This window comes from Gavialis gangeticus, unplaced genomic scaffold, assembly GCF_001723915.1.
Source record: "Gavialis gangeticus isolate Ggan-Ray unplaced genomic scaffold, GavGan_comp1, whole genome shotgun sequence".
Classification (NCBI taxonomy): domain Eukaryota; kingdom Metazoa; phylum Chordata; order Crocodylia; family Gavialidae; genus Gavialis; species Gavialis gangeticus.
Genome location: NW_017728992.1, coordinates 17,640,573 through 17,667,152, shown reverse-complemented (window position 1 = coordinate 17,667,152; position 26,580 = coordinate 17,640,573). Strand labels below are relative to the sequence as shown.

Sequence of the window (26,580 nt, the reverse complement as noted above, 5' to 3'; positions counted from 1 at the left end):
TTTAGATTTTGGACTTTTAAAACAACATAAGTGTTAAATGTGTCTGAAACAGAAACAGTATTTAACAAATGTTTCATTTCTTTCACATTGACTGCATTAAAACTACCACAGTCACAGGCTAGGGACAGACATTACACACAAACTGGTTTAAGTGATCAGAAACTGGTTAAAACCTGTAACAGAACAGATGTTCAATGCATGTAAACAGGTTTGAAACTGTCTGAAAACGGTTTGAGATGAACCTGGCTGAATGTAGTATCAGCCTTAACTAATTTGGGTAAAGCCAGTTTATGCAATGTCTGTCCCAGAACCCTTCCTGTTTTAAGTTAAATCAGAGTCCCCCAGCATCCAGGCTCGCTTTCTGGGTTCGGTGGGGCACTCTGCTCCACAGGAGGGCTGGCCCTTCCCCTTTGCTCCCTGGCTCTTGCTCTGGCAGAGACTGCACATACAGTAGGGTTTGTCTGGCATTCTCCCCCTCACCACTCCCTGCTGAAGCAGGGATTCCCCACTTTCCTCAGCCTTACACTTCTCAGCATTAGCTAGCATACCACATGCTGTCTAGGGTCTGTGCTGTGGCAGATAGGACTGTGTCAGCTTAGGGCTTTTTGGAACTTATCAACAGCTGCATTTCATGTGTTTTAGCAGCAAAAAATGAGGCAAAAGTTCAGCAGTATTTGGCCAAATCAGCTTTCTTTGGACACGCAGAGCTTTTGTGGAACACAGTTTGAGAACTTTTGCCAAACTGCAACCTTTATGAGGCCTGGGAATTTTGGAATAGGGAAGGTGTATAATACATCTCTCTAATTTGAGAGCCAACATTGTAAATTCTATCTGGTATAATTAGCTTGGTAATACTATTTAGCATGATTTTTATTCTTAGAACTAGAGGCATGAAGCTGCTGCCTTTAGGATAAATGGAGAAATGTATCTTTGATTTTGGAGGAAGCAGAAGCCAAGGCCCAAATATGAGAATCTTATGGATGATAAATCTGTTCCAATATAGAAAATTGCCACATAATGGTTTATGACTTCTGGTTTGTGACAATAAATGTATCTTTTCACTAATGTAGATAATCGTATTAGAAGATCATTATATTTTCATGATGAAAACCTTTTATTTTTGTTCCTAATAAAAGCTATTCAAATTGAAATCGGGAGAATGAAATCACAATGGTGCTTTTGAAAACTAACACATTTTTATTGCTAATTGCTTTTCTCCTAATCGGTGACAATAGAGATCTGTGGGGAATTTCTTCCATCTGCTGAATTTCTGGGAGGCAGTGGGGAAAGAATGTCTGTGTGTTGTTTTTTTCTTTGCCTTACTCTTTTTATATTTTAATAACAGTTGTAATAAAATTGAGGGAATCATTTAAGAGCATTTATTGGGTTATTAAAGTAAGCTGCTGCTGCTACTGAACCAAATGGCAGAAAACCTGCAAATTTTTATAATATGCATTTGTGGAACCCAACTTTTAGGCAATGCTCCTTGAAACTTATTTAATCTTAATATTTATGAATAGTGGAAAGTATGTAAATTACATGATTGACCAAAATAATATCTGATAGGGTGCTGGAATATTTTTGTGCATGACCCTTCATCTGTATTCATACACAACTTCCTTTCAAATAGATGGAGTAATAAGATGAACCTAGTCTGTCCAGACATGTTCAATGTGTGTGTCAAGCAGAATGTTGTAAATAATTAGAAACACAGGGAAATTGACAGAGTTACTGGTTCAAAGGGAAAAAAGAATTGGAAAAGGTGCTTGGTGACTTATAGATGGGTGCCTTTGAAAATAAAAATATCAGTGCCACTAGCTGCAGACCTTGAAATTTACCATTGTACATGCTATATTTCTCTTTCTGAGTATTCAACCAATAACCTGCACCCAACAAAGGTGTATTACATGTGGAATGAGAAATGAACTGAACTCTCCATCTCTCAACTGTACTGGTTCTACAGTGTAACATATATAAGAAATAATAAACATCTATTTTCTTTATTTAAGACGGCTCTTAAGACCATGAATGAGCACAGAGCATAGAACAGATCTATTTAGTAGCAAGGTACTCTTTTTATGTAGTCATTCTACTCACCTGTAGTTATGGTGGTTTAGGATTTCTGTTTTAAGTTCATAAGAAGTAAGGTTGCATTAACACAGTTTCTTGCACAATTGGAAGGAGTGAGATGTATGTCTGTTTCTGTAATGTCTGTTAGGCCCTTGTGTCAGTATATGGTCTGGGCTCAAATTTGGCTTAAGGCCCCATCCAGCAACCTGAGAAAACCTATGCTACTGGAGGTCCTAAAAGAACAACTTCCCTGCTCACAAGCAATTTGGATACTGGCAGTATATAGAAGTCTGTTAAATGGGGAAAAGAAAATAATTTTACCTTATCAAACAACAACTATAAAATACCGCAACTATTAAATACACCCAAAACACTAAATAACACCCCAAACAATAGAAGAAAACACCCAAATAACAAACAACTATGACTACAAGGTCTTTGGGCTTCTGGTATCAGTTTTTCTGGGAGCTTTCACACCTGAGAAGTTGCTACTGCACTCAGTAAAAAGAAGAGATTCTTTCAGTTTGATGGGGAAGGTCCTGACCCCTGTCTTGAGTTTGGGAGTACTGCTACTAGAGTAAACCTAGGTGTGTGCTGGGGTAAGCCACTTCATGCTACCTTCTGACTCATCCCCTCTTGCCTCCTTGGGACAGCACCTCTGCTGCTGCTCTGGGGAGCATTGCCTGCCACCATTTGAAGTTACTGCTTTGCTCCTTCGTGCTGCTTTGTGCCATCCGGTTCACTGCTGCCACTGTCAGCAGAGCTGGGGGTCTGAGCTGTGCTGCCTGTTGTTTGGGATCGTTGCTGCAGGTACCCATCTTGGATTGCAGCTCAGGGTCTTACCAGTGAGACTTTCTCACCTATGAGGGTTTATGAAGCTCTGCAAGAATGCTATGAAAAGGAGAACTTCACTCTGGGATCCCCTTGGGCTTTCCAGTCATAGCCCAGAAACCTTTTTCCCTTGGTCCTTCAGGGGACCCTCACCCTTCCTGACTATTCTGAACCTTCCCATCCTGCATACCTAATGCAGGTATGCAAATCCACAGTGGAATGGTATATATACAAAAACAGTTACATTTTTGTGTTGAGTACTTTGCAGTGCTTTTCTCCAAGTTATAATTCATTTTATGTGCTTGGCTCTGATGTGTCACTGAATTTGTGTGGCAAAATGCATTGTGGGTAATTTCAAAACCAAGAGGCCATGTGCATGTGTGTTACTGACTAGTTTATTGTGCACTGGAGTCCAAATAAAGGAAGGGGTTGAATCATAGTTATAACAAAGGGAGGTTTCTTCCTCATGGAAAGGATATGTGGAAAGTAGAGTTGCATGGGAGGGCAGAAAGGCCAGGGCAAAAGGAGGAGGAAAAGAATTGGAGAGGGAGAGAGAATTCTGGCAGGCCAGGGAAAGGGTGAAAGTGGGGAGGGGCTATTGGAGGAAAGCTGTAGGAGTACTTGAAGTCATTTTTAGTTGGTTCTTCTATCTGTGTTGGGCCAAGGCACCCTGATGCCTCTGCAGCTGATGTTGCCAACAGGTTGTAACACCCATTGGACTATATCTTGAAGCTCAAGAGAAAAGAACAGGTGAGACCAAATCCATCAGTGTACCAAAAACTGACAAAAAGCTTTTCTTCAAAGGACTAGTGACTTTTTAAATATAATTTTCAGTTTATAGAAATTAAATATTGACATCCACCCATTTTTAGTTTTTTTTTTTTTTTTTAGTTTTCCTTTTAACCACACATATGAACCATTTATGGGCATATCAAAAGAGTCCCGTTTGCGAAACAAAAATTTCTAGTTTGCATCAGGTTCCCTGTTGACAGTGCCACATCTGAGTGTTGTATACCTCTTAGTGGAGTTCAGGTAAATACCTGTTAACCTGTAGGCTTATACATACCCTAGCACAGCAGGATAGATTTGTTGAACTGTTTGCCACCATAAGCCCATTCCCTCCCTCTTACCATAATTAGCAAAACCTCTTCCTCATTATGTGTAGAAAAGTCAGCCTCTAAACCCATAGTCTTTTATGGAATGATCTTTTAAAGTGTTTCATATTTCTGTGTGTGCTTTTTGTTATTTTTAACCTTGTTTCAAATAAATGTTTCATTTTTTTTTTCTTTGTAAACATTCTTATTTCAACTAGGCAAATGGAGCAGGGAATTGAAACCACCACAATGGTGCTTCTGAATTTGCTAAAGTGTTGGTGTTTGTCACTGTGGTTCTGTTTTTCCCCACACCTACTTTGTGACATACCATGCATCTCCATGTTGTTTAGCTTTAATACAGAATAAAAGTAAAGTGCTCTGATGCACAGCAGTGCTAAGGTGTTAGAAAGCTCACTAATTTGATGTCCTCTCTCTGTCACTGCTCCAAAAGCAGTGAGAGGAAAGGCGTGAAATTAGAAAGCTCTCAGAAGTTCTAGCAGTAGCCTGTCCCTCAGAGCTTTCCACTTTACTGCTCTGACTACTTGAGCAGTTGCCGTGTGGGAGTGAGCGTATTGCTGCAGAGGCAATCATGGCGAAAGGGAAACTGCCAAAGAAATTGGGAAGGTAGGCAGGAGATTAAGAAGTAAGAATAACTGAGAACAAAAAAAAAAATTGAGAATAAAAAATTAGGGAAAAGACACTTAAAGAAAGAAAAAGACCCTTTGGTGACTATGGTGGGAAGGAGGAAGAAACAGCTTCCATGGCAAGGGCTGGAGGAGGCAGATGGTAACCAGGTATCAGCTGGTATGAGAGATACATAGTTTCATAGTGCTTAGGGTCAGAAGGGACCTAAACAGATCATCAGGTCTGACCCCCTGCCCCGAGCAGGTATGGGTGCCATAGTAGTATCACCCCAGGCAAATTATATCACCCCAGCCAAATATCTGACCATAGTGTGTACATGTGGCCCACTGTGCATGGAAAAAGAAGGCTTATGGTCTTGAGTCCTCTGCTCTCAGCTGTATCAGAACCTTGCTGACTATGAACAGAATTTGGTATTGTGTGTGCAGTACTTTTTACAGCACATGGCCAGGATTTGTTGAAAGCAGTTGTTCCCAACCTTTTTTTGCCATAACCCATTGCTGGGAGCGGAATGTGGTGGTGGTGGTGGCATGGGGGCAGGGCAGCTCCTGGCATGCAGCGTGGCTTGTCATTTGTGTGCAGCACCGCTGGCATTGCCCCCGTGACCCTCATTTGAGTCACGGCCCGAGGTTGGGAACCGCTGGTATAAAGTAATCAACACTCAGTGGAAAACAAAGGATATTTTTAGTGGCATAACACGCCACAAACCTGCTCTCAGATGTACTTGAGTCCATGAAGTTCTTCTGGATATATATATGCAATGTGGTGCAGGAAAAACAGAACAGGTAGACATGTAGTTGTTTAGAACGGGGCTGTCCTCTTTATTTGTCCCTGTGGGGCAGATGAGTCACCTCTGACAGCAGGGTAGACTACAATTTAACGCTGCCTTGTGGACAGCCCTGGTTTAGAGAGTACCTCTAATAGTTGGAGATGGTTCTAAGCCATAAGGTTTTTCCTTCTTCCAAAATTGTTAGCATTAGCTGTTGTAGTTTCAGATAATCTTAAATGTCCCTAAATTCCTGGCCTCAGTGACATTCTGTGAGGGGAAAAAATATGCATTTCTATAAGTTTTGAATTTGCCACTTTTCAATTAAATGAAATATCCACTTGTTCTTGCAAGTGCATCTTAGGCACTCCATGTATGCCCGTGCAAGAAGAAGGGGCCTGGTAATGGAAGGATGCTGAGACTGTAGGCCAAGTGAATGACACCTAGGAAAATATAGCCACATTTACCCCCCAGTCTGACTTGCAAAGAGTAAGAATTAGATGCTTGAATGAAAAGGGGAGAACAGCAACATAACTGAAAAGTCAAAAAAAAATAGCCAGTAGGCCTGTGCGAGTCAGCAGCGATCTGATCCGGCTTCGGATCCAGCTGCTTCAGATGGCCACAACCCGATCCAGAGCTCCGGACCGGGTTTCCACCTTGATCCGGCCAAAGCAGCTCCGAAGCTTCAGAGCAGCCTCTGAGATCCGGCCATAGGGTATAATGGGGAATCAATGAAATATCTATAACTTTGTTGTTTTTTGTCTGATTTGAATTAATCTTGCAGGGATGGTAGCCTCTGCTGAGAGCATGAAACCTGATAAGTTTCAAGAAGATTGGCACAGGGCTTTGGGGGGAACTGTACCCCAAATTCTTGAAAGCGAAACTCATGTCATGGCTGTGTGTTACACCACAGGGGGGTGAAAACTGCAGAGGTGGTAGCTCTTACTGAAGCCACAAAGCCTGCCATGTTTCAAGGAGGTTGGTGCAGGGGTTTGGGGGGAACTGCACCTCAAGCTGCGGACAAGCAAAACTGGTGCCGTGGGTGACACTGCATGTGTTAAGGTAGAGTGGGGTGACAGCTACAGGGATGGTGGCCCCTGCTGAGGCCACAATGCCTGCCAGCTATCAAGGAGATTGGTGCAGTGGGGTTCTGGGGCCCTGCACCCCTAGCTGCTGACAGGCAAAACTTGTGCCAAGACTGCCTCTGTCTTGGGGCGGTTGATTGTCTGTATTGATTCTTTCCTCTCCTTAGTCTGGTTTTGTAGGTGCTAATTGATGCTGGTTAAGTTGTTATGTAGTAGCTAGGTCCTGTGTATTGAGCTGGTCCCTGGTCCCTGAGTGAATCATGAATGATTGATTGGTGACTGGGAACACAGTAGCTTAGCAGGCAGGCCGGCAGCAATGTCTCTTCTCCCCGTCCCAAGATGGACACAGTCGGTCCCACAGTACCCATGGCACGAGTTTTGCTTGTCTGCAGGTTGAGGGGAAGTTCCCCCCCAAACCCCTGCACCTACCTCCTTGAAACTTGTCAGGCTTTGTGGCCTCAGTAAGAGCTACCAGCCCTGCAGTTTTGACCCCCCTGTGTTGTAACACATAGATGTGACAGGAGTTTTGCTTTAAAGAATTTGGGGTGCTGTTTCCGCCAAACCCCTGCACAAAGCTTCTTGACACTTGACAGGCTTCATCCTCTCTGCAGAGTCTACTGCCCTTGAAAATGTCATCCAAATCAGACAAAAAACCCAACAAAGTTATAGATATTTTATTGTTTCCCCATTATACCCTATGGCTGGACCTCCGAGGCGGCTCCGAAGCTCTTTGGGAGCTCCGAACCACTTCAGGAAGCCTAACAAGGCCAGCGCTTCAACCTGGATGTGCTGCTTTGGACCACAAAGCATCTGAAGCTTCTCCGGATCCGAAGCTCTGTCTGAAGCCTTGCACAGCCCTAATATCCAGAAATAAGGAAAACAGAAGGATTAGTATATGAGAAGCTGCTGACCTTCATCCTTGACCTGTCTACCTATTGTGAAAGGGCCATGGGTACTGCCTCATTGTGCTCATTTGCAATCAATGTGGGTGTTATTGCTGATGCTTTTATCCATATATAATTAGTTTAAAAGGGAGCCAGAGGACCCCTGTTACTTTAAGAGGAAGCTACAGTAGGGTGAGTTGGCTCTGGGGGAGCTGGCAGCTAGGAATCAGGGTAACTGCAAATGAGCTAGCTGCCAGCAAACTGGCAGACTGGTAGCCACACAGATAGCTTACTGTTTTTCCACTATTTCCTGGGAATAGCTGTGCCAGGGCAGACCTCTAGGCAGCCTAGAAACAAAGCCACAAGCAGCTGGGGAAAGCAGACTGATAATCAGGCCCAGAATGGAAATCCCTGTGTGGCTGTAGTCATCTGCCCAAAAAGGGCAGGGCTTGAGAGGCACATAAAGCACTTAGTGCCTGAGATCAAATAGTCAGTCTGGTCCCTCAGGAAGCAGGAAGAAGAGCTCTGTAGCAAGATGGCTGTAGTCAAGGGACTGCCTGGCACCTGAGCTACCCTGCAAGCTATAAGTAAGAATTATGGCTTGCAGGAAAGTATGGTGCAGTGGGAGCATATTTTTAGTTATAGCCAGTGGGCTTGTGTTTTGGTTTAAAATTTAAACCAGTGGACCAAGAGTGCCTATAAAAGGTGATGTGGAGACAGCATGTAAGGGTTTGAACCTCCCAGGGGCAGGGGGCAAGCTATAATGGTGCCCAAGGGGCACAAGGGTGTTTGGGGCCCTACCAGGGCCAGACTCAAAATGCATGCAGGCTGAAGCCAGGAAGCTTAAAGCCTGTGAGAGAAGTGATCTGAAGCCAGGAGGGCTGTGCCAGAGCCCAAGTATGGTGAAACCAGGTCCAGAGGCCCAGAGTTCAAATGTGGTGAAACCGGGGCTTGGGGTCCAGAGACCGAGAGAGACAAAACTGGGGATAAGGGCCCAGTACCTGAGAGAGGTGAGAAAGGGACTCTGAGGCCTGGTACAGAGGGCTTAGGCTGACAGGCCCAGCTAGAGACAAGGGGGTAGAAACCAGGAAGAGTGAGGCACCAACAAGGGCTTGAAAGCCTAAGGAGACCTGCTATGGTACTGGGGACAAGGTGCCTCACTCAAATGAATAACCGATAACATCTGCAAGGCATGTGGCCAAGAGGGACTCAGTAGTACTTGGGAGGCAGGATTGAGACCAGTGAGGGGACTGCTGGCCAAGAGATGGAGAAGGGCTCACTCTGGGACCAGAAGACAGCCTCCCTTTTTACAAACCAACAAATTACATTAAGGCATGGTAGGGAAGAGAGAAGGGTGGGTACCCAGGGAGCTGAAGCAAGGCAGAATCTGTGTGGCCATCAGGGAGAATCACAGCCACCCCTGAGGCATTGTTCCTGTTACTGGTAGTCTCTAAGAAATATAGTACCTACCTGGTCTCCTGCCTTACTTGAGACTAACATGACTAACTAACTCTCTGAAATCATCTTGTCATTCTGCTCAGTTTCCATAAATAGGTTGGACTGACATGTTTTATCTTATATGGAAGTTTCTTGCAAAGCTAAACTTTTTCAAATGTGCTGGTTTCTAGCACTGTTCATTGCTTCGCATCATCCTGGCTTTTGAGTCTGAGAGGATCAGGAGATTTTCCTGCCAAGAGAGCTCTTAAGAAATCACTCCATTCAGAGCTTACAGGGCTGTGACTCATAGTATTATGCATGACATAATTAGGTATGTAAAATAATATGTATTTATACTGTAACTCTAATTAAGAGCACAATTTATCCTGTTTACTAGGTTAACAGAGGACAAAGTCAATTTTGCACACTCCCAGAGTATCTGGACAAGAACTGTGTGCTGCTAAAATCTTTCTATGAAGTATTTGAACTTGAGATCCTATTTTTTTTTTTTTTTTTGGGGGCCATAATTAGGCTTTCCCTATTCATCTCACTAGTGATGCCTATCCTTAATTTAGTACTGTTGTTTTCTGTACCTGCAGATTCAAATGATCACCTATCACTGGTTTAGTTTTTGTAAATGGTATTTTTCATAATCATGAGCTAAAAATTTTTTTTTTGTTTTTCCTTTTACTTGAATTGAATTTTCCTTTAAATAGAGTAATTATTAGGTTCTGAAGAATGCTGGAAAAACACAAAACCACTCCTGGGTGAATTCATGGTTTTTTTAGAATTGTTCTCACTTTTCCTTGGGGCAGACATTACACACAAATGGGTTTAAGTGATTATGCCCTCCCCTCTGCCTGACAGAGACACCTCTCAGCATATCGCATGCTGGCTATGGTCTGTGATGTAGCAGACAGGACGAAGGCAGACAGCAGTGTTGGCTTAGGGCTTTTTGGAGCTAATCAACAGGTAGCTGGTAACGACTCTTGGTTCCTTCCTTGGAAAAAGTTGTTTAAAAAGTGCTTGAACTAATGAGAGTAGCTTCTGTTTTATTAATGGCCTGATAAACACTGTGTTATCAACTCCCTGATGGGCTGCTGAGGTGGGGGAGCCCCTCCCTAATCAGAGCGTCCTGCCGGGGCCTGACCACGCAACCCCCTAAGCTCAGCATTGTAGAAGGGAAGGGAGGGCTGCTTTAGCTCCCCCTGGCATCTCGCTTGAGCCACTGCAGGCATGTGCCTGCATTTCTGGAATGAAAAGTAAATGACTATCCATCTCCAAATTGGTTCAAGCTTTGCAGGTTAGACAAACCTGCAAAGATTGAATGAATTCAGGATCAGGCTTTTTGAATGTCTATCCCTAGCCTTGAAGGTTTTTATGGACCCTACTCATAATTCACCAGGTCTTTTACAGAAGACAGTGAAGCATGAACATCCCTGCTATTTAAGTTAACTCCAAGTTAGAAAAGGATAGAGCAAAGTGAGGCCTGAAGTAAGGATGTGAAACTCCACTGACTTCAGGGACTCCCCTTTTCTTGTGACCTGTTTTTACCTCAACACTTAGATATGGCAATAAAAACAGTGGGCAGCAGCTAAAAACAGGAACCAACCCCAGCTCCATAACCAGACTGTTAAAGCTAAGCACATCTGTTTATCACCTTTCCTAGAGCACATGGAGGCTTCTATCAGGCTGGACTTTTCTCCTTTTTTAAATGTTTCCTTGGTTGTTTATTTTTTTAAACTTTTCTCCTTTTAACCTTTTATAGTGACACCTTCAGCACTACAGAATTTCTCCACCAGCTGCCCTCCCTACCTGCCTTTTAAACAATTTTTCTTCATCTTTTCATTATAATCCTGGAGTTACAATGCCATCATCCTTTCCAGGCTGTCTTTGTGATTCCACTTGTTTGCTGCTGTCATGATTTACACATTCTCTGTTCTCGCTTTCTGTTGATAAGTGCTGTAAACTGGCATAACGGTCATTTCAGCAATGCACTGTCTTTGTGCTTACTCTGGCAACCTTTGCCACTGCAGTGTTGTCTCCAGAGACTGGAATTCAACATGATTTTGTTCAGTTTCATCTTAACATTGCAGCATGGCCTGCACAGATATACAAAACTGCCATCACTGTGCAGTTGTCTTAACAATTTGAATGTCATTTGCATAAACTTGTGTTACCAATTTTTTTTATATTTAATTCTGAAACCACAGCATGCCTCAGTAGATTCAGATTAACATTGTCATGAGGTCATGATGATGAACCCATAAGAAATGAACCAGTGAAGAGGATGCTTACAAACAAAGTACATGTTAAGTTAAATGACTGAGACAGGGTGGTACCTTTTTTCCAGTCAAATATAAACATGAATAATAATTTCTGTAGCTCCAGCATCAGCTTTTTGAAATATCATTATGCACTGCAGACACTTGTACATTAGTGACTCTGCTTCCTTTGCAGTACAAAAGATTTAACACCTTCCTGCACTAGGCTAAGTGGCACATCCTCCTGTCACCTCAACTCTTGTTTTGCTTTGTTTCCAAATGTAGTCTTAATGTCCTGTAATGCCTGTAGTTGTACATGGGATTACTTCAATCAGTCTTCTGTTAAATGACTTTCATGTCTGCTTCTGGGCAAGAGTTTGTGTAGGTAATTCTCCCTGGTCCCCACTTTCTCTGAACAGCTGACAGAAGCCATTTTAATGTTGCTCCAGTAAGTGCCAAGAAGTTTAACAAAATACACACAATGTTGAATGATAGAATCATACAAAAATAGAACTGGAAGAGACTTCATCTTGTCCAACCCCCTGCTTTTGAGGCAAGATCATCTCTGTCTTAAACCATTTGTGCCAACTGTTTGTCTTGCCTGCATTTATTGCAAAAATAGGAATTCCACATCCTATCTGGGTAGCTTCTTCCAATGTTTAATCAGCCTCATAGCGAGAGAGTTTTTCTTTCTTATTCTGCATCTTTGTCCTTGAAATTTAACTCTTTACTACTCATCCTGTGCCCTGTGAAGACAGAAAATATTTACTCACAAATTCTTTTATAAAAAATCCTTTTTTTATATTTGAGGATTGTTATTAGGGCTGTGCGAAATAGCACCATTCCACTTTGACTTCTGGTTCGACATTTCGATGGAACAGTGGGTTTTTTTGAGTTTCTTTTTGTTTCAAAAGCACTGTTCCATTTCATTTTGTTGAAACTGTTTTGCTGTTTTGATGCTGTTTTGACATATTGCCCATAGGCTATTCTGCACCCAGCACCAGGAAGATTGGTGCTGCTGCTGGCCCCAGCCGCCTCTTGTATGGGGCCCAGGGCAAATTAGCTCATGTGGGGACCTGCCCCCACCCTGGGATAGGAAGAGGGGCTTGCAAAAACTGATTTCCCCGGGATCAGAATTGGGGTGGGGGTGGGTCCCCGCATGAGTTGATTTGCCCCGGGCCCTGTACCCTCCTCAGGTCAGCTCTGGTGTGGATGACAGGAAGCTGGTGTTGCTGGCTGGGGCCAGCAGCAGCACTGATCTTCTCAGTGCTGGGTGCAGGTTGTGCCCAGTGCCAGTCCCAGGCAGCATCACCAGCCTCCTGTCATCTGGCAGGCAGATCAGGGGCCCTTACCCCTGGGAAGAGTCCAGCACAGCCCTAATTGTTATCATGTCCTCTCTCATTAGTCTCTTTTCTAGGTTTAGGAATCTCAAATCTTCCAACTTTTCATGTATTCAGGAAGAAACAGTTAATCTGTCACTGAAGTATAGCAACCTTTAAGGTTAAACACAGTACCTGTATAATAGTGAAGAACTAATTTTTATTATCTTGGGTCAGTGTAATGCGATACATACACAGTTATTTCTGCCACAGAATGATGTCCTGTGAATTGTGATGCAACAGGTCTACTATTTGGTATTCATTTCCATGCCTGTCTTAAGTGGATTGACAAATACTTAAAATGGATTCTCTCAAATGTCAGCAACCATCTCAAATGCACTCCCTCTCCCCTCTCCCATTCCTTCCCTCTCTTTCAATGAAGGACTTTGTGCTCTGTGACTCCTACTAAATAAGACAGGGATAGAAAATCAAGCTGAACTGGAGAGATGGACACTGCTTCACTGTTTTTGGATGCAAATGTTGTTTGTAGTTTGACGAATGTGTGCCATTTGTCTTCTGTTAAGGGATTAATGTGATAGGTAGATGGCACAGGACTAGCTGAGTCACCCTTGCTTCCTCCTTCCCTCAAATGGTCTGTGTTGCTATTTGTTCTCTTTTGATAAGGGCAGGAGGCAACTCTTTTTCTAGAGCCCATCTCTTGTAAGCCAGCCAAAGGAAACTAGTGGTGGGGGGTCTTTTCCAAAAGGGCCCAGTGGGCTGTATTGCCACACCTGGTTTGTTGGGGGAAGCTCAGGGCTGGCCTTAAAGACAAGAGTCAGTGCTTGAAATTCATTGTGTCCCTGTATAGGGCATAGGGCCAGTAACAAAGCAGAGTTGTTGTTTTTTTTTAACACTGCTAGCTGAGGGCTCTTCAGTTTTAGAAATTCAGTTTCACTGATGGTCATGATAGAGCTCTTCAGATCTTGAACACAAAGCCCATTTAATCAGGATTTTAATTAGTTGGTTTATTAATAGTTACCGTGACAGACAATGGAGAGATGGGAAACTGAATAATTGGGCAGTGTTTTCACTGAGTCAAGTATAAGAGTGACTCAAATATTTGATTGTTCTTTTTTTGTTTTTATATTATGTGTAATGGGAATGGATTATCCTGGCTATAAATGCAGTACACTATTAAATAAGTCATCACACTACACAGAGCTCTTGTTGTGCGATAGCACTGAATTTGTTTGGAACTGGTGTGTGTGTGTGTGTGTGTGTGTGTGCACGCTCGTGCGTGCGTGGTGGGGAAGAGAGACAGAAATACTGTATATGCACAAGAATACACAGATGTACTGGTGATATGTTGCCAACATTTTAACAAGAGATTCCCAAAAATATTTTCTGCTTTAGCCTCTGGCAAACCCAGCATACCAGGAAAACAGTGTTTGCAGAAAGGAAATGAAGGGATCTCTTCACAGCTTTAAAAAAACAAACAAACAAAATAAACCTAAAACAAAAACAAATTAGAAATGATAACCAAGGCAGAAAGGGAGGGGAGTGCTGTTTGGGAGACTTGTTGAAAATTTATGTTGCTCTTTGGGAATTTTTATGCTTTAAAACATGCACACCCCTCTGCCTGCATATGTGTCTGAGTACCAACACTTTCTTTGCCATATATTATCTTCTAGGCTAAGTACAGACCGTCAGAAAGCCTGAGGCTGAATTGATATAGTCTTTGCAGTTTAGTCTAAGCAGCAAAGATTGAATGAATAAGCAAATGAACAGACATTCACTTTTGATTCAAGAAATGCAGCCACATGCCTGCAGTGGCTCAAGCCAGAAGTGGGGGGAGGTGCTAGAGCACAGCTCTCTGACACGTAGCCAGCATGGCCTGTGTGTTTGCTTTCTCTTCATTCTGCCCCCAAGGTCTCTGGGATTTGCAGTCCACAATCACAGTAGCAGAGCTCTGCAACATTGCTCATCACTTCCTCTTCCTGCTTCCTGGTGCCTCTGGGATCTGTAGTCCACAGTCACAGCCAGCAGTAAATTAAGCAGGGCAGGGCAGCTCTGTACTCAGGAAAAGGGAAGTTTAAGCTTCCTGGACCCAGACCCTAGCTGAGGTTTGCCTGGGGAGGCCAGTGAGCCGGCTAGTGAGTCAGCCCTTGGACTCCAGCTAGGGAGCAGAGGGGTGGGGCCAGTCCTACTCTCTGGAGGAGACAGCCCAGTCCATGGCTACAAAATGCTGGACCTCTGATTTAACTTGAGCCAGGAAGGGGTCTGGGACAGCAGTTTCATAAACTGGCTTAAACTAAATCAGTTAAGTCTGATATTACATTCAATCAGGTTTATCTTAAACCAGTTATAGCCACTCTTCAACTGGTGTATGTGCACTAAACTTCTGTTCTGTTACAGGTGTAAACCAGTTTCTGATCACTTAAACCAGTTTATGTGTAACTTCTGTCTCTAGCCCTACAAATTCCTTGGGTTAGTCTGAATATTGAAAAAAATTAAAAAGTCCTCAGATCTGTTAGTATCAATCATTCGGATTATTAGGGAGCATTGGATCTGCAGCTGGAACAAGGCTTTAACCTGTGTCCCAGCAAAAGCTGCTGACCACAAGGCAAAATGGTGTATTAAAATAACCTTACAGATGCTTAGGCAAGTAGTTTTAACCATATAATAGGATTGTTGTGATATCTTTTATATATAAGATTTTGTTTATGTTAGGTAACCATTTTAATTGTGTTAACCATTTTTTCTGGAAAAAAGTAGCAATTAGGTCTGTGTGCTGTGAACCAGCTACAGTAAGGAACAAGATAAGATACAGGGGCCCAAAAAAGGTGGAAGATGGTAGAACCTGGAACAGAAACTGAGATGAATATATGCAAAAGGGTGGATGGTGATTGGTAAAGAAAGAGTCCGCTCACTGACCAAAAGAAAAGGGTTCATGGCCTTAGATATGTGCTCATAGCAAAAAGGCATGTAAATGAATGAAATGCATAGGCAATCCCATGCTAATTATGAAAACAGTAAACAGGTGGAGCTGGAGATGGGAAGAGAAATGGGTGGAACAAGAGGAGGGATGAAGGTGGAGTGAATGTTAATGAACTTGAACCAAAGTGTATAAATGTGGGGAGAATCTATTGTTCAAAGCTGCTCCCCATGTTCATAGACTAGGTGTCTGTGAGGGAGCTCACCTAAAGCTGTCTCCATTCTGAATAAAGCTGTTGTGAGCAATGTGTGCTGGTGTTTGCTGTCTGTCTGCTCTGGCTAATGAGTACCAGGATCCATGAGCAATTGGACCATTGTCTAGTCGTTGGATGCCACATGAAGTCGGGGTCTAACCAGATCCTCATGTTATAGCCTACAGGCACCCCCTGCTTAGCGCTCTTGATGCTCGGTTTTTCAGGAACCAATTAAGTGAAATGAGCATTAAGCAAAACTGAAAGTATTTGACAACCCAAGATGGCAACCACAATTATTTTTAATGACCCAAGAAGGCGACCACGAACATTATAACAAAACTTGCTGCACACTAAGTGAAATCAGGTATCAATTTCAAACGAGCATTATAGCAAAATAGCACTAAGTGAAACAACGTTAAGCGGGGGTTGCCTGTGCTTGTATCAACTTTAGTAAAAACATCTGAGAACATTGTTTAAAGAAACAGATGAATAAAAATTTGACAAGAAGCTAAATCCATTTAGCTCATTAGAAAATTCCAGCTTAAATAAACTACATTTGCAAGGCACTTGACCAGAATTCTGAGTGAATCTGCAGGTGTTACGGCATAAATTTGAACTGGCAGCCTGTTAGAGAGAAAGTAGTGGGGGGGACCCTTTTCCCAGAAGCTGTCATCATAGCAGTCTTTCACCAACTATATAACATCATGTGCAGAAATTCTCCCTCTTTGCAGAGATCACAGAGAGAATGTCTGTGTTTGTGTTTCAGGAACTGCAGTTTGAGAGACTGACTCGAGAACTTGAGGCTGAACGCCAGATCGTTGCCAGCCAACTGGAGAGATGTAAGCTCGGATCAGAAACCGGAAGCATGAGCAGCATTAGGTACTGTGCTAATGGCTCGTTTCTCTGTCCTTGTAATGAATGGCCATTGATAATGAATTGCATTGATCATCTTTATGTGACAAATTACACACCAGGGACTGTGAGCGTTTAGTTGACTGTTGAAAATATGTATTAACTGACCTGATTTTTTTTTACTTTTATCTGGTCTGACAAGATGATGACTCTGCAGTAAATTGTTAGCAAAACTGTTCAGCAACAAAACTTATAGGAGTTTTGAAACAACTCACTATAATCTTCTGAAGCAATTTTAATATTATTTTTCTTTGAAATTTAAAAAAATGGGGTAAAACTCTTCTGAAGTCAGTGGTGCCAGGACTTCACAATTGGGCTGCAGTGGCAGTCTGGCAATAGAGAGTTACCATGTTTGTGACAGTGACTAAATGTGGACAGTGCTTCAGACCGTGACATAAAGGTTGAAAATACACCTGCATTCCTGGGCAAGACATTTTTACATACAACAGCACACACAGAATTTTAAGCGCACAGTTTTCCCCATTCTTCAAATTCATCTTAAAATCTCACAGTATTACTTTTATTACAATCAATTTTAATATGTTTTAAAAATGTCATTGAAATGAAAATTTAATGATACAAATATAAATTTGTTTATAACCATGGTTTTGTTGTACCTTATTAAGTGGCATACTGAAAATAGATAGTTTTGCACATGTTAAATAGGCTTTACAAATATTTTTTATCAGTCTTAAAGGAAGAAGAAAGTGGAATGTTTACTGCAAACATTTCAGCATACAGGTAATCCCCATAAAGTTAGTAGGGCTGCTTGATAAGGCTTTTGGCTGAGGAAGATAAGGAATACGTTTTTTCAGATCTTGTAGCAAACAAAGGCAAATTTGGATTCAGTAGGGTAAGTTATCTGAAGAAATCAACAAAACTTTTCCTTCAGTCTCTAAACATTTCAGCGTATTATTTTGTTAAAAAATTATGTGGGTACAAAATACAGATCGAAACCAAGGATATAATGTCAATCAGATTGAATTTTGTTTACATTTGCCAAAAAAGGTACAGAAATATAATTACTGTATGAATAACTGTTTATCAGTTCAAGCAATTCAAATGGTTTCTGAATCAAGTAAGCAGTTATTTTTCAGAAAAAAACAGGAAAACCTCTAAAACTAATAAAGAATAGAATACTAACGGGTAAAGTTATAAGTTCAGGAAAAATAGGGACAAAGAATCTTTCCCCTGTTCAGGTGAATCAAGATCTGCCATTCTATTAAAAAGTATATAAAAAAACCAAACCCTTATTAATAAATATTCTGAAATTTATTCCACTATCGGTTTTTTCTATAGTTTCAAGTATCTCATTTATATTTTAAATAAGTCTCTTGAAGATTAATGCCCTGTTCTAAATCTAAAAGGTCTAAACAATTTAATGAAACCCACATTCATTCAGAATGAATGATCTGAAAAGTTTAAGTAAATTCTCTAAATTGTGTTTAAAGATTTACATTATTTTCTAAGCATTCCAACCAAGCAGGGTATGCAAAAAAAGATCTGTTTCATGATTAATAGAATTGTTTATCAGCAAAGAGTCATGCTTCTTGGCTTGTCAATAGTACCAAGGTCATTTAAAAGTCTCTTAAAAGAGCCTGTTTAATCTTTTAAGGACTTCAGGAATGTAATTATTGATTTGTTTGGGCAAAATGCTAATAGCTGCAGTTACTCAAGAAGTTTAATCTCAAATACTTGCAACACTTGTTGTCTTCCCCAGATGCATTTCACTTCTTAAAATTTAGAATGTCTGCATTTTCAAGCAAATACTTCCAAAACAAAATATTTGAAATTGTCCAAAACAAGAAACTGAAAGGTTAACATCAGATTTCTCAGAACCCACCATTTAAAATGAGGACAAAACCTGAGATCTGTGGCATTGTATCTTGGTTTTTCTTTGGTTGTTTAGTAAAAAAGTATACTTAATTTTCTAATCTTTAGCTTTTAAACAACCCCAAATTATTGAAATCTCTAGTCATGAAATGATATAAAGTTATTCCATTATTCCATATTTCAAATTCAACATTTTAATTTGCACAGTCCACAGTATTAAAAAATCAAAATCCTGGTTTGGAAAATTGTTCTATTTAATTAAATATAGTGTAAATCTTGTATATCAGGGAAGGATAACTTTATAGTCTGTCAAAGGGATCTGTCTCCAGACACTGGACTTCTTTTAAAAAAAACCCCAAAAACCAAAAACTATGTTTATATGCACTACTCCTGTGAAGCTTATTTTTAGGTTTATTTTTCCAAAACCTCCTTTTTTTTTTTTTCTTTTCTTTTCTTTTTTTTCTTGGAATGCTAGTCAGGCTGTGCTTTTTACATTATACTAATTCTTTCTGAATAATGTGATTACAGTAATCTAGTTGTATTTGTTACCTCTTTGTTTTGTTCATCTAGACCCTCAGAACAGAATTATAAAGAAACAGGCTCTGTATGTAATTGCCTTAAAAACTGACACCAGTCACTAGTTAATAGATTTTTTCCTTGAATTGGAGGAGAAGATATTAGAGTTACTGAAATCCCTCAAGGGTTTCCTCTCCAGTAGATTCATTGTTAATCCTATAACTTCTCTTGCAGTAATGATGCTCAGCGCAGTTAGCAGGTTTTTCAAAACAAAATAATGAGAATTAATTTAAAAGTGTCTCCAAGCTTCAGCAGCCAAATCATTCAATGTACGTTCTTGGTCCTGGTGAATAAATGATCACTTCTATAAGGACGATGACAGACTGATTATAGATTCTAGTTCCTATAAGATGAATGCTGCTTTATGAATGTCTGCAATGAATACTGTATAAGCACACGTTACTGTTTAAGATGTTTTCTTTGTTTTATTATTTTAAACAATATCTGTAGGGTAGTCATACTTTTGGCATTAGTTGATGAGAGAAAGCTCAGAAGATGAGGGCAGTTTCAAGGATTTGGTTAAATCCTAAACTACATTAACAGTCTTCACTGAGTGAACATTTTTGGAAAGAAACAGGAGAGATTTTCTGGTTATAAATGATTTATCTTGTTTGTTTAGTTAATGTGGTGACAGGGCTCTTTTGAATCTGCAAAGGTTTGATATTTCACCGGTGGGGATATCTTTATTTATTTACATACTAATTTATTTATTGCATCTCTCTGATTACATTAGGATAAAACCCCTTTTTAGCCTGAGGGAATACTATAGACCCAAGTTAATCCCTCTGAGTAGTGTATGGTTTTTTTTCACTGCTGTCCCTCAGCATGAAAGGGAGACACATAGCTTCTGCCAGGGTTTGGTGCCCGTCTTTGAGTCTAGAGCCATGTCTTTGTGATATTGATGTTCACGCTGATGGAAAATGTAGAGAAAAGGCAGATCAAGACAAGGAATAGGCAGATGGGGCATGATGGGAAAGGCATGAAATGTAGTTTATTCCTCTTCAACCAAACAAGGGGTACCCTGAAATCTGTAGATGAAAATCTGTATGGCAGCACTTACTGCTGTTTTATGCCAGGGAAAAGAAGACATGAGCTAGCTCCATTTTGTGCCTTTTGTGCCATATCAGTACCATTTTACTATACTGCATTTTCAAAGTGTACTAAAGAGATAACTGTAGGATCAAAATGGGTAAAATAATGCAGTTCCCTGGTGGATGAATTATGAGACCTCTAGTGGAACAGAATGGAATCTTTAGAGAACAGTGAATGCATCTGCATTTCTAAAATAGTGTGTACAGCAATGTGCGTTGATAAAACAAGCTGTGTTAGAAATGATCAGATGCATCCAAAGGCATATTTGAACTAGTATAGATAGAGCAAAAAAAATCTTTGCTGTGGACCTCTTCCATGAGACTAACTCCTCTTTGTGAAACAGTTTTATCCATGAGTGGAAGTTCATTAGCAATTAATATTGCAAATTAAATGGCTTATTTAAAACTGTAGTATGTATTCTCCAAACATAAAAGGCTTGTTTATCTTTACAAGGTGTGCCTTACAGAGAAATAAAATAAAACATTATAATTTTTGTTCATATTGCTATTCCTGTGACTTCAAGGTTAAAGAACACTTTTGCAGCTCTTGTTTTAAATTACATGCATTTACTTTAATTTATGTAATAAATACTTTTACAGAATAAATAATGTTTGTGCTCTTTCAGAGAAGTGAGTACCCAGATTGCTACAATGATGTCACCATTGTTTGATGTCTTCTTACTCTATTATTCAGCAGATCTTTCTGATCATCAAGCAATAATCAAACTGGACTGATTGTAATCAGCATATTTTAATATTGTGAATATTTTCATTATTTTTAATACTTTAAAATGATCATTTTCTCAAAATATTACAAATTTTGGGCGTTTTGTTACTCTTTCTTTTAACCTTCTCTGTTCTTGACTGAACACCCAAGAAACTAGTGAATATCAACAAATAAGTGTATGTCTACATTTGAACATTTAATAATACTTATTAGCTTATTTTAAATTACATCATTGTAAATTCTGTTTTGGACACTAATGCAAATATTTCTTCCAAGATGCAGATATTCTAGTGTTGTTTAAACCTGTATTCTATGGTTAAACCCAATTACTAATACCTGGTATGTCCTATTCCTACTAGACATTGCAATCATGTTAGTTAATATCTTAAAACATTATTAGAAATTATGCTGTTGGCTATATCAGAAAAGAGTTTAACAGTTTAAAAATATCTACACTGTATACAGTGTTCATACAAGAACTCATAAGTATAATAAAGATCTGCTCAACGATCTCCACAGATGCATCTCGAGCAGGTCCAAGGAGGTGATACTCCCCCTCTGTGCGACACTGGTCAGGCCCCAGTTGGAGTACTGTGTCCAGTTCTGGGCACCGCACTTCAAGAGGGATGTGGACAACATGGAGAGGGTCCAGAGGAGGGCCACCTGCATGATCAGGGGGCAGCAGAGCAGGCCCTACTAGGAGAGGCTACGGGACCTGAACCTGTTCAGCCTCCACAAGAGAAGGCTGAGGGGGGATCTAGTGGCCTGCTACAAACTAGTCAGAGGGGACCAGTAGGCATTGGGGGAGTCCCTGTTCCCCTGAGCACTACCAGGAGTGACTAGAAATAATGGTCACAAGCTGGCAGAGAGTAGATTCAGACTAGACATCAGGAGGTGCTACTTCACTGTCAGGGTGGCTAGGATCTGGAACCAACTTTCAAGCGAAGTGGTGCTGGCTCCTACCCTGGGGGTCTTTAAGAGGAGGCTAGATGAACGCCTTGCCGGGGTTGTTTGACCTCAGTACTTTTTCCTGCCATGGCAGGGAGTCAGACTTGATGATCTGCTCAGGTCCCTTCCAACCCTACTAACTATGAAACTAAGCATTATGAGGACAAGTTGTATCTGGGTGGACTGATTTGGTTTGTCTGGTATTTCCTGGCTTGTCAGTGACCTTTTTGGGTCTTGCCTATTTGCTCTGTGTAGGAATTGACCAGCTGCTGTGTCTGTCAATAATAATTAAGGAGCCAATAACACCATGAGTTATGACCTAATAGGTATGGTCCTCTTACCTTATGTTGTAGCATACTATATTATCTTGATCTCAGATCAGGAGACAGCAATCTGCATCGAGAATACCTGACAAACAAGGTACAAAGAACAGAAAGGTCACCTGGGCAAGCAAAGATTATTTTCATTTGTACCTCATTGTGAGTCTGAGAGATCTCCTATTTTTGATGCATTTGCCACCATAGTTATTTGTGGTTTAGTCTTATAAATATCATAGGCTGTGTTCCTGAAACTTCAGGTTTAGGAACATGCAAAAGAAGCATCCTCTTTAGCCTCAAGTTGGATCTAATTTACACATTTGAGCATTGGCAGGTTGAAAGTTCTGCCTACAGCTCGGCTATGAAGCAGCACATGGTTCCGATTTGGGTCAATAAACGCGTGCAGTAGTCAGCTGCAGGTGTGGACAAGCAGCATTCTTTATCTATCTAGAATGCAGCTTGTCTGTCTGAGCCTGTGGTTGGTTTGGTTTTAGGGTTTACAATTTTATACCAACACTATGAATGAGCTACTTAGCTGCAAAACTAAAATGCTTTACATGATTATTGCACACATCTTCCTAAGTAGAAAATCCAGTTCTTTTCTTTTATTCTGACTTTTCTAGTGTTGTAACATTACAGCAGTTAATATTATCTAAAAATGGCATCATTTATTTAAAAATATTTATCTAAAGAATCTTTATTTCAAATTGGAAGTGAGAAATGTTTTCCTTGGGGTAGAGAAGGAGAATATATTATTGCACTGAGGATGATATAACCATCAGAAGTACGTATGTTGTTGCTGTATATGGATGTCTAGAAAGGAATGTCATAAACACTCATTTTTTTTCCTATGTGCTAGTCTCTATATTCATCGTCCATCAGTCCTGTACCTTTCAAAGCTGAATTATTAAGCTTATAAACCTGATTTCTTTCCTTTTTATATTCAAACATAGTGGGGCATACCTGAGATGTAACATAGGCTTTTAGTAATTGGCTACTTCTGTATCCCAGGTTTTGGGAGAAGGTACAATTACTTGGGTACAAAGTCAGTATCTGTGTTTAAATTTTGGAGGCCAGTTTCAGTCACTGAATTGTCAAAAAGTGGGTTTCCTAGCCCAGGAAAGAGTGGGAAAGCCTGGCTGGGATCAGTTCTACTGGGAGAGAATGCTCCCTGAAGCATGCTGTGCTCCCCATTCAAACACCTGGTGAGATTCTCTGCTCTCTGTCCTTCAACACTTGGCTTCCAGCTTCTTTTTCACCAGGGTTCTTCAATGTTGCTTCTGGTTGCTTAGGTATTTTTTTTATGGATGGCTCTATTTTATATGGACTTTATGGATAGGCGTTTAGACTTGTTTTTTTTACAGACTGTCCCTAAATTTAAGGGCAGTTGGCAACCCTGTTTATGATTTAAGATTATGGTCAAGGTGCATTTAGAAAACAATACAATACATATATAGAGCAGCCATATATATGTATGTGTACATATGTATGTGTATGTATTATATATATGTGCATATGTGTATGTATATATGTGTGTGTGTATGGTTGCTCTATATATGTATTGTATTGTTTTCTAAACGCACCTTGACCATGCACGCACGCACAGTTCTTGGCCAATTCTAAGATGAGATTGCATTTGTATACCTTATCCAGCAGACCTGGTTATCCTTTAAACATGTATGTAGACTTGTTCTGTATGGACTAATGCAAGTGTTACTTTATGCTGGTGACTAATTCTGCTGACTACCTGTTGCTCAATATAGTGCAAGCAGATAACAGAATACTCTTTTACTTGAAATGTTGCTAGTTTGAAAAGGCAACGCTGCACCATTAATTTTTATAACTAGTATAATTTCTCACAGAACAAGGGTGTCTTGGTGTTTATCTCAGCGTGTAGCAATAGTGTGAGGCTGAAACCCATTTCATACAGGTTATTGTAACAGTGTAGAGTTTATAAAGCTCATAGACTGGTGTGTCAATACTAGGCTCAGGAGATTTTGGCTAATTTGTTACAGCAGTGCTATAGCATACAAACCCACAGTCCTTTCTGAAACATCTGTTTGCTCAGTAGTTCAGGAGCTGAATAAGCTTCAAATTATGTCACACACAGTTGATCAAGGTTTGAGTGTAAAGCTCAGCAAGACATGATTAAGGCATCAGTATACTGAATATATCACCAAGCATATTTAGAATAAAACAATTAAGAATATTTTTCCTTTTAAAAGAAATGAATAAAAATTACACACCTGTTAGCAGTTATTACTTGAGACATTCCTCACCTGTGCTAAGTAGTTTTCTTTGTTTTTTGGAGATGTTTTAATATGCACCGCATTTCCTCAATGCTTAATAACTGTGGCTTCATTCATGAATGACTTGCTTCATGTAAAGGCCCATGAAATCCTGACTGACTGAACACATGCACAAAAAAATGGATCCACATTTTATTTATTCTCAAGTCCCTAATTGAGAAAATCTCAAACTGAAGTGCATGCTTTTGAACCTACAGATACAGCTTAGAGAGCAGCACATCAATTCCTAACTAAATATATAGTCCAGATTCTCAGCAGGACCATGTTTCATATTAGAAACAACTTTAAAATTAGCCATTAGTCTTCCAGAGCATAAATGGCTTGCTGTAATCAGGCAGAGTGCCTTGTGTTTTGTCCCAGCTGCTCTATAAACAACATTCCCTTCTCAGGGAAAGGGAAGCATGGCTGGCAGACTGAGGAATCCTTACCTTCCCCTTTTGGGACAGCCTTCCACCTGCTTTTGCCTGTACAAAGCAGACTGTGTTGTGGGCAAGAATCTGGCCAACATACATGCCTTTATTCAAATCTGGCCAACCATGGTCAAAAATACTTCCTTTATAACGAGGGCAGGTAATTATTTTGGGCAGAGGGCCGCTTACAGAGTTTTGGCCAGCTGTCTAGGGCCAAAAACTTATCCTAAGAGCCCTGGATGGGCCATGCAAGAAACCACATTATAAAGATGTTCATTTAATGTGCACTGCAAGTAAAAAAAATGGTTCCTTGGAGAGCCTTGCCTCTACTAGCAGCTTGGAAATTGACAGGACCCAGTCAGTCTCAAGGCTGCAAATAGCAGGACACTAAGGGAGGTTCAAATGAGCCAGAAGATCTAACTGCTGTCTACACACATTGGGCAATTTTCTGATTGTCCTATGAGCCCATGATGTGCAGGTGAGATCAATATAGATCTCTCATACTCAAAACTAAATTTACCCCTAATCAAAAGCCTGCTATACACCAAGCTCTAGGATTATGAAACTATACTGCAGACAGAGGAAGACATAGGTTTATGGGCATGATGGCTGCATCCAGATAAGCATGGCCGTACGGTATGTGCACATACCACACATTCAGCTGTTCTCTACCCTGCAAAGGAGCAGCACAGGGCAGGGTGATCCATGGCTGACCCCTGGATATTCAGGGGTATAAAAAAATCTGTTTAAAAAAAGCTGAGTGGTGCACGTGGGGGCAGCGCACACCGCTGAAAACCGGAGCCTGTCCAGCTGGAGCCACACTTTGGCTGCCGGCCAAGCTCTGAGCAGCAGGATCACCGCTGCTGCAGCCCCAGCAAGCCCCTGGGACACAGCCATTTTGGGCAGAGGGAAAGGGTCAGTAAAGTAGGTAATAACGAGATTTTACTATAATGTCAGAAAAAGGTTTCTCTTCCCATGCCCCACATCCTTAAGTTTTCTTTTTTATTAATATTCTTGACTAAATTCTCAACAGCTGTAAATCTGACTTTAGTGGCTTTCATAGTGTTTGAGTCAAAGTATCTAGAAATGTGATTTTGTTATGGAATAGATCAATGTCTTTATCTCAATTTGTAAATTGTGGAAATTGAACTTTGGGCCATGCTCATGCTAGGGTTTCTCTCCTGATATGGCCACAGCCATCTAGAACCTTCACAGAGAGGTGCTGCAAAGCTGTGCAGGTAACATACATTAGAGCAGAGGTGGGCCAAATATGGCCTGTGGGCTGGATTTGGCCTGTGAGGCCATTCTGTCCAACCCACAGGGCCCCTAAAAAAAAATTTTGAAAATTAAAATTTATCTGTCCTTGGTTCCTGTGAAAAATGACAGGAACCAGGGGCAGTAGGTCCCAGGGGACTCCTCAGCGGGCCCCACTTCCCCAGCCAGAAGCCCCAGCAGGGTCTGCCTCGGCTCAGGAAGCTCAGGTGGGGGGGGGAAAGCAGGGAAAGAGCTGGTGCAGAGCATGGGGAAAAGCGGCCCCTCCCCCGCCCCGTGTCTGGTGCCCCACACTGCAGTCACTCTCAACCTGTGCAGGGCTTTCCTGAGCAGGCACAGGCCACCCAACGCATGCTACAAGTGGATGCAGCATGGGGTGCTGGCCAGGGGGCAGGGGAGGGGCTGCTTTTCCCTGTGCTTCACACCAGCTTGTAACCCAGCCCTACGTGGCTCCAGGCTTTCCCTACTTGCTGCGCTGGGCAGCGTTTGCTGCTGCTGCCCGCCTGGAGCTCGTGCCGTGGGAGGCTGCCACCGCTGCCTCATGCTGCCCAGTGTGGGAGCTCTGGACAAGCAGCAGCAAACACTGCACGGCACGACAAGCGGGG

The 26,580-nt window shown here is 41.2% G+C and overlaps 1 protein-coding gene across 6 annotated transcripts in view; it reads left to right on the top strand.

Annotated features, from left to right (window-relative positions):
* Positions 1-26,580, top strand: part of CTNND2 (catenin delta 2) — a 1,155,395-nt gene that overhangs the window by 259,923 nt on the left and 868,892 nt on the right. For all 6 annotated transcript variants that reach the window (XM_019521196.1, XM_019521188.1, XM_019521179.1 and 3 more), the window contains exon 2: positions 16,347-16,459. In XM_019521196.1, the coding sequence (XP_019376741.1) occupies positions 16,347-16,459 (113 nt within the window). The remainder of the gene's footprint in view (positions 1-16,346; positions 16,460-26,580) is intronic.